Below are 9,153 nucleotides of genomic sequence, written 5' to 3'. Positions count from 1 at the left end.
CAGGCACACAGACAGACACACAGACACACAGACAGGCAGGCACACAGACACACAGACACACAGACAGGCACACAGACACACATACACACAGACAGGCAGGCAGGCAGGCAGACAGACAGGCACACAGACACGCAGACACACTGACAAACAGACAGGCAGGCAGACAGACACACAGACAGGCAGGCAGACAGACAGGCACACAGACACACAGGCAGGCAGGCAGGCAGGCACACAGACAGGCACACAGACAGACACAGACAGGCAGGCAGACAGACAGGCACACAGACACACAGACAGGCAGGCAGGCAGGCAGACAGACAGGCACACAGACACACAGACAGGCAGGCAGGCAGGCACACAGACAGGCACACAGACAGACACAGACAGGCAGGCAGACAGACAGGCACACAGACACACAGACAGGCAGGCAGGCAGGCAGGCACACAGACAGGCACACAGACACACAGACAGGCAGGCAGGCAGGCAGACAGACAGGCACACAGACAGGCACACAGACAGGCAGACAGACAGGCACACAGACACACAGACAGGCAGGCAGACAGACAGGCACACAGACACACAGACACACAGACAGGCAGGCAGACAGACAGGCACACAGACACACAGACAGGCAGGCAGGCACACAGACAGGCAGGCACACAGACACACAGACAGACAGACAGGCAGGCAGGCAGACAGGCACACAGAGAGGCAGGCAGACAGGCAGACAGGCAGGTACACAGACACACAGACAGGCAGGCAGGCAGGCACACAGGCAGACAGGCAGACAGACAGACAGACAGCAGGGAAGGCTGATCATAATCCTGATTTGTCTGTGACGACTGATAACCCTAACCCGGTTTGAGTAAACAGCTGTTGTGTGTGTATGCCTGCAATCATAACCAGTGCATCTGTCTGTAACTGTAATCCACTAGAGTCAGTTGATAAATGTGTAATATCGAGTCTTTATCAGTCCATTAGGACTTTAAAAGTCTTCTTGTGTGTTTTTCACTTAAAATACTATTAGTTAGAGCATCCGGGTAGTGTGGTGGTCTATTCCGTTGCCTACCAACATGGAGATCGCCGGATCGAAACCCGGTGTTACCTCCAGCTTGGTCGGGCGTCCCTACAGACACAATTGGCCGTGTCTGCGGGTGTGAAGCTGGATGTGGGTACGTGTCCTGGTCGCTGCACTAGCGCCTCCCCTGGTCAGTTGGGGCACCTGTTCGGGGGGAGAGGGGGAACTGGGGTGAATAGCATGATCCTCCCACATGCTATGTCCCCCTGGTGACTCCACGGCTGGTGAGTCCACATGTATGGGAGGAGGCATGTGGTAGTCTGCAGCCCTCCCCGGATCAGCAGAGGGGGTGGAGCAGTGCAGAGACCGGGACGGCTCGGAAGAGTGGGGTAATTGGCCGCATACAACTGGGGAGAAAAGGGGGGGGAAATCCAAAAAAAAAATACTGTTACTTAGCTAGTTAGTTTGCTAGCAAGTTAGTAAGTTAGCTGGTTAGCTAGTAAGGTACTAGTTATCACATTAGCTGATTAAAACTGTGTTTGTGCTTGTGTGTATTTTGTTCGTGTTTGTGTGTGTCCAGAGATCCCAGACTACAATCAGAGGGTTTCCTACATAAAGGACCTCGTTCTCTTACTGCCGCTGCCGAACCATGACACCATGGAGGTTCTGTTTAAACACCTCCGCAGGTCAGTATACACACACACACACACACACACACACACATACACGCACACACACACAAATAATGACTTTATTTTTATAGCACTTTTCTAAAACAATCTCACAAAGTGCTTTACAAAGAAGATAAAACCAGACAAGGCAAAAATAAGAGTAAGACCAAATAAGAGTAAAAATAAAAACAGTAAAAATAAAAACAAATATCAAACATTTGTAAAAATGTTCATAAAAAGAAAAGTTTTAAGACGAGATTGAAAAGAAGCTAAAGACTTAGTTCGTCTTAGCTCAGCAGGAAGAGCGGTCCATAGTGTGGGGGCTCTAACAGCAAAAGCCCGGTCACCCTTTGTAACATACAGAGACCTGGGAATAACCAGCAGGGCTCCATCTGCAGACCTTAATGGTCGAGAGGCCGTATACCAGGTTTATAAATAAGAAATGTATGTAGAAGCAAGACCATTTAAAGCCTTAAAAGTGAGCAGTAAAATTTTAAAATCAATTTGAAATATAACAGGGAGCCAGTGTAGGGAGGCAAGCACAGGAGTGATATGGTCATGCCTCCGTGTCCCGGTAATGAGCTGAGCAGCGGCATTTGTACCAACTGCAGACGGTGGAGGGAGTCCTTGCTGATACCAGAATAAAGTGCATTACAATAGTCAAGCTGAGAATAGATAAAAGCATGTACAACTTTTTGCAGATCGGCAAATGATAAAAATGACCTAATTTTGGAGACTAGCTTGAGCTGGAAAAAAGCATGACTGAACAACATGTTTGATTTGATTATCAAAACTGAGGTTAGTATCAAATATTATCCCAAGATTCCTAGCAGCCTGCTTAAGACTACCTGACAGACCATCAAGATTAGTAGTAAAAGGGCTGATGGAATTTGGGGGACCGAAAAGAATGACCTCGGACTTATCATCATTACATTTAAGAACATTTTTGGACATTCAGGATTTAATGTCAGAGAGGCAAGTTGTGAGATTTGCTACGGTGCTATGATCTGTGGGTTTTAGTGGCATGTATAACTGAGTGTCGTCAGCATAAAAATGGTAGAGCACATCGTGATTTTGAATGACATGGCCAAGGGGCAGCATGTATATAGAAAAGAGAAGGGGGTCAAGAACTGAACCTTGAGGGACACCACAACTCAACTGGGTCACTGAGGAGGTAGAGTTACCCAGAACAACAGAAAAAGTTCTGGCGGTGAGGTAAGAACATAATAAGCTAAAAGCCGAACCCTTGATGCCAACCCAAGTCTCTGAGCGATGTAAGAGGATGTTGTGATCAACCATGTCAAAGTCAGCACTTAAGTCCGAAAGAACTAAAATCGAGCAGTCACCTCTGTCTGCATTCAGCAGGAGGTCATTAGTGACCTTAACTAGAGCTGTCTCAGTATTATGAAGTGCTCTAAAACCAGACTGGAAACTATTAAAAACAGTATTAGTGTTTATAAGGAAATCAACTGAGAAGAAATTACTCTCTGGAGAACCTTAGATAAAAAAGACAATTTGGAGATTGGCCTGTAGTTACTTAGGGACAGGGGATCTAATTTAGGTTTCTTCAGCAATGGGTGAATGACAGCATGCTTAAAACTGTCTGGAAAAGAACCAGAGGCCAGACAGAATTATTAAGAATTTGCAGAATAAAGGGACTAGTAGTTGAAAATGCCTCCTTGAGCAGCTTAGTGGGAATGATGTCTAGGATACAGGAGGAGGAGCTCATACTGGAGACTGTATTCTCCAACACTGAAATTGTAATTGGTTGAAACTAGGTAAAAGAGGCAGAATTGACATGGGGAATGGAATGAATGCAAGAGCCTGGCTGGATTTGGGACTTAATATTCTCCACCTTGTTTACAAAATGAGTGAGACATTTTTCAGACAACTCAACATCAGGTTCAAAAAGAGAAGTGGAGGGACCATTAATGACAGAATCAATTACCCTGAAGAGAACTTTAGGATTGTGGTTATTTCTTCATATCATTTCAGAGAAGTACGCTGATCTCGCATCCTTAACTGCCTTCTGGTAAATTAACATTTGGTTTTTAAGGGTGTTATGTGCTAATTCGGACTTGTTGAACTTCCATTGTGGTTCTGTTTTTCTACAGTCTTCTAAAGGCATGGGTGTGATCATTCAGCCAGGGGAGGTTATCTGACTTTCGTTTCCTAGTTTTAAATGGTGCAATTTGGTCGAGGATGGATAGGCAGTGATCATTGAATGAATTTAATAGTGCATCCAAATTGAGCAGTGATAAAGAGGGATTAAAGGATGGTGAATTAAAAACATCACAGAATTTAACGGTGGAGCCAGCATTGAGAATGTGAGATCATGTTTTAGGATAATGACTAGGAGTGGAGAGCTGTAGTGGGACTTTGAAAATGACAGCTTTATGGCCACATACAGGCATATCCACCAAATTAAGACACTCAAGAGAGAAACCAGATGAGAGTACAAGGCCTAAGATGTGGCCTTTGGAATGTATGGCCCCTTTAACAGATTGAATGAGGTTAAGTCTATAAGATCCGAAAAATGTGAGGTGAGGGAATGGGAAGGACAACACACATGAATATTAAAATCATCAAGAATAAGGATCCTGTCATATTTTGACATGACGCTAGATAGAAGGTCAGAAAACTCAGAGATAAAACTAACTGAATTGGGGGGCCTATAAATTAAGATGCAGAGTAAAGGGGGAGGGCCAGCGATTAAAACACATAAAACTTCAAAGGAGATAAAATTACCAAAAGTAACAGGATGGCACTCAAGACCTAATTTATAAAAAACAGCTATGCCACCCCCTCTACCAGTGGGTCATGGAATATGAAAATATTCAAAATCAGGTGGGCTACCCTCAGTCAGGGGAACAATGTCCCCTGGGGACAGCCATGTCTCAGTAATCATGAAAAAATCCAAATTATTAGAAACAATCATTAATGACAAAGCACTTACTACCCAGAGAGCTCACATTCTACTACTGCTACTACTACTACCACTACTACTACCACTACTACTACTACTACTACTACCACTACTACTACTACTACTACCACTACTACTACTACTACTACTACTACTACCACTACTACTACTACTTTTGACTGCGCCCGTTAGGGGTCGCCACAGTGGATCATCTGTTTCCATCTCTTCCTGTCCTCTGCATCTTCCTCTGTCACACCAGCCACCTGCATGTCCTCCCTCACCACATCCATAAACCTCCTCTTTGGCCTTCCTCTTCTCCTCTTCCCTGGCAGCTCCATATTCAGCATCCTTCTCCCAGTATACCCAGCATCTCTCCTCCACACATGTCCAAACCATCTCAATCTTGTCTCTCTTGCTTTGTCTCCAAACCGTCCAACCTGAGCTGTCCCTCTAGTATACTTGTTCCTAATCCTGTCCTTCTTCATCACTCCCAGTGAAAATCTTATCATCTTCATCTCTGCCACCTCCAACTCCACCTCCTGTCTTTTCATCAGTGCCACTTCTCCAAACCATACAACATAGCTGGTCTCACTACCATCTTGTAAACCTTCCCTTTAACTCTTGCTGGTACCCTTCTGTCACAAATCACTCCTGACACTCTTCTCCACCCACTCCACCCTGCCTGCACTCTCTTCTTCACCTCTCTCCTGCACTCCCCGTTACTTTGGACAGTTGACCCCAAGTATTTAAACTTCATATGCCTTCGTCACCTCTACTCCTTGCATCCTCACCATTCCACTGTCCTCCCTCATTCATGCATTGGTATTCCATCTTGCTCCTACTGACTTTCATTCCTCTTCTCTCCAGTGCATACCTCCACCTCTCTAGTGCATACCTCCACCTCTCCAGGCTCTCCTCCACCTGCACCCTACTCTCGCTACAGCTCACAGTGTCATCTGCGAACATCATCGTCCATGGAGACTCCTGCTTGATCTTGTTCATAAACCTGTCCATCACCATTGAAAACAAGAAAGGGCTCAGAGCCGATCCTTGATATAATTCCACCTCCACCTTGAACCCATCTGTCATTCCAACCACACACCTCACCATTGTCACACTTCCCTCATACATATCCTGCACCACTCCTACATACTTCTCTGCCTCATACAATACCACACCTCCTCTCTTGGTACCCTGTCATATGCTTTCTCTAAATCTACAAAGACACAATGTGACTCCTTCTGGCCTTCTCTATACTTCTCCATCAACATTCTCAAAGCAAACATCACATCTGTGGTGCTCTTTCCTGGCATGAAACCATACTGCTGCTGCTGATCGTCACCTCTCCTCTTAACCTAGCTTCTATTACTCTTTCCCATATCTCCATGCTGTGGCTGATCAACTTTCCTCCACTCTTGTACGTCACCCTGTGTTCCTCCCTCTTCTTGAAATGTGTATTCACCACAGCCATTTCCATCCTTTTTGCAAAATCCACCACCATCTGTCCTTCCACATTTCTCTTCTTGACTCCATACCTTCCCATCACCTCCTCATCGCCTCTGTTCCCTTCATCAACATGTCCATTGATGTCCGCTCTCTCCTCCTTGGGTACCCTCTCCACCACATCATCCAACTCACTCCAGAATTCTTCTTTCTCTTCCATCTCACACCCAACTTGCGGGGCATATGCGCTGATAACATTCATCAACACACCTTCAATTTCCAGCTTCATACTCACCACCCTATCTGACACTCTTCACCTCCAGCACGCTCTTGACATACTCTTCCTCCAGAATTACCCCTACCCCATTTCTCCTCCCATTCGCACCATGGTAGAAGAGCGTAAACCCACCTCCGATACTCCTGGCCTTACTCCCTTTCCACCTGGTCTCTTGCACACACAGTATGCCTACCTTTCTCCTCTCCACCATATCAGCCAGCTCTCTCCCTTTACCAGTCATAGTGCCAACATTCAAAGTTCCAACTCTCACCTCCACACTCCTACCCTTCCTCCTCTCCAGCTGCCTCTGGACATGCTTTCCCCCTCTCCTTCTCCTTCGTCCAACAGTAACATAGTTTCCACCGGCACCCTGCTGGTTAACAGTACCAGTGGTGGTCATTGGTAACCCGGGCCTTGACCGATCCGGCTGAGGATTCTGCTGAAATGCCGTGCTCCATGGGCCAGTGTCAGAATAGGACCTGAAATAGGAAGAGACTTTCTACAAGTACTTAAAAATCTGAAAATGTCAATAAATTCCTTTTTGGTTAATTCAGATTACTGATGAGCCGCATTGTTTGTATGCAGCTCTTCAATGCAGTTGAGGTGTAGCAGTAGAGTGTCTGTCTCTACACTCCTTGTTTGTTTTACCTTCTCATTTCTCTCTCTCTCTCTCTGTATTCAGGGTGATTGAGCATGGAGAGTCTAACAGGATGTCTGTCCAGAGTGTTGCCATTGTCTTTGGTCCCACGTTGCTGCGCCCCCAGACTGAGTCAGCCAACTTCACAGTCCACATGGTTTTCCAGAGCCAGATTGTGGAGCTGATCCTCAATGAGTTCCACACCGTCTTTCCCGGGAGGTAGAAATTACTACAAGCCTTCTGGAGTCTTTTGGCACCCTGCAAAACCTAGAGGGACCTTCTAGAAACTCCAAAGACCCCAGAAACATTCAGAACCTTGAGGAACCTAAATCTTCTACAGCTTTTATACTCTGGGATTTACAATAATCACCAAACTGAGGAATCTTATATTTGTTCAAATCTGTTCTAACATTCATTGATGGTTTTACTACATTGTTGCCTCCACCCCTCCCTCATTTTACGGGGAGGTCAATGGTCACGTCAGTTCCAAAGGAGTAAGGAGGGATTTCATGTTGTTTCAGCTGGGGAATTTCATGTGGATCAGAAGCTGTCATCTCCCACCAAACCCTTACAAGACGGAACCTTGTGGATCTTCTGGTCCAGTGCGTCTAAACCAACCAGAACTATCAAACTGATGGGCTCCTCTTGGCATCTTCAGAAGACGGGAATCTCTCAGTTCTCTTTCAGGTCCTCAGGAGACTCCTGTCATTTATAAATGAAGACTCACCTGAACCACAAACCTGAGACACCAAGAGCCCGAATACATTCAATGCCTGGACAGATGAAAATCCTTTAATCTGAATTACTACAGAAAACGTGTCATTGAGAAAAGATGTTTTATATAAGATAGATTGTTTAAAAGACTTCTTTGTCTGGAAAATAAGATTTTCTCATTTATGTGAAAGATTCAGTGTCAACCTTCCAACTCAACTCAACGGAGGACCGACATTTCAGGAATAAAAAAAAATGTTTGGTTGAAAGAACAGAGAAGCAGAGAGAGAGAGAGAGTGAGAGTGAGAGAGAGAGAGAGAGAGAGAGAGAGAGAGAGAGAGAGAGAGAGAGAGAGAGAGAGAGAGAGAGAGAGGAGAGGTATAGTAAAGATGACGGGGAGGAAGACAACAAATGTTGGTTAGAAATTGGAGAATTGAACAAAATATGTTTAATTTGCATTTTGTAAGCTGTTCTATCAGATCAAGTTTCCCCATTAATATTTCTCTGCTATTTGAGCACTAGCACCAGTCAGCCCAGCTCTCCTCTTCACCTGCCATCAGATAGAAGGCTCGCATAACGACGACTTTAGCATCACTGGACTCTGAATTAATGTTTAACGTCTTAAGTTTTAGACGGAGAATTAAAGTTAGTCTACATAGAGTATAAGTACTGAGAATTAAGAGAAAAAAATCAATAGTTCTTATCATGTTCAGAATCTCTCTGAGACAAAGTGAAAAGCCAAACCAGAGCTTTCTGAGCAGATCCAGTCTGAACCCAAAATCCACAAGCTCTGAGTCCTCCTGAACTACCAGGTCTACCCACTTCTAACAACACACCAGTTTTCACGGCAGTCCTTCAGTATATCGCTGCAGTATTTCCGTCTGTTGGACTACTGAACCTTTGATGAAAACACTCCAGCAGGGAAAACCACTATCAAAGCAGTCCAAGGTGTCAGCCCAAAACAAAGGGCGTATATCCGAGGATTCAGCATTCAAGTGTATAATACTGTATGGTTTTATATATTCAGATGGAAGCAGAACAAAAATAAAGAACAATTATATGGCACGATATTAAAACTAAATAGAAACATTGGATGTATATAAGAGGGCATTTTACTGATCTTTTAATAAAAATGTCTAACTAAACTTCTGTTCCAGTGCACGTTCCTTTGTGTTTTGTGGCCGATCAAGAGAACATTCTGAAGGTCAGACCAGAGTAGCAGATCCCCCTGAAGATCCCAAATTCCATTTCAGACCCAATTCAACGGAGTTATGAAGAATTCTTTTTCCAAAGTAATGGACAGACAGGAGAAAAAACAGGATGAAACCAGAGAGATGACTTAAATCCAGCTAACTGCATTATTGACGTTAGAAGAGAAGCTGGAGAATATCTGGGCTAGTCACATAGTTTGGCTGGAAACAATAGACAACGAAGGTTTGTTGTTGTGGTTACACCATCCCGAGCTGCCTC

The 9,153-nt window shown here is 44.8% G+C and overlaps 1 protein-coding gene across 1 annotated transcript in view; it reads left to right on the top strand.

Moving 5' to 3' along the window:
* The window catches only part of arhgap27l (Rho GTPase activating protein 27, like), a 108,670-nt gene extending 99,848 nt beyond the window's left edge, over positions 1 to 8,822 (top strand). Inside the window, exons 20-21 of the mRNA XM_056287552.1 lie at positions 1,599 to 1,704; positions 7,018 to 8,822. Of these exons, the coding sequence (XP_056143527.1) occupies positions 1,599 to 1,704; positions 7,018 to 7,195 (284 nt within the window). The 3' untranslated portion in view covers positions 7,196 to 8,822. The remainder of the gene's footprint in view (positions 1 to 1,598; positions 1,705 to 7,017) is intronic.
* The last annotated feature ends 331 nt before the right edge of the window (positions 8,823 to 9,153 follow it).

This window comes from Lampris incognitus, chromosome 10 (assembly GCF_029633865.1).
Source record: "Lampris incognitus isolate fLamInc1 chromosome 10, fLamInc1.hap2, whole genome shotgun sequence".
In the NCBI taxonomy this organism is placed as follows: Eukaryota; Metazoa; Chordata; class Actinopteri; order Lampriformes; family Lampridae; genus Lampris; species Lampris incognitus.
The sequence above is the reverse complement of the archived record's forward strand: the minus strand, read 5'-3'. Positions and strand labels throughout refer to the sequence as shown.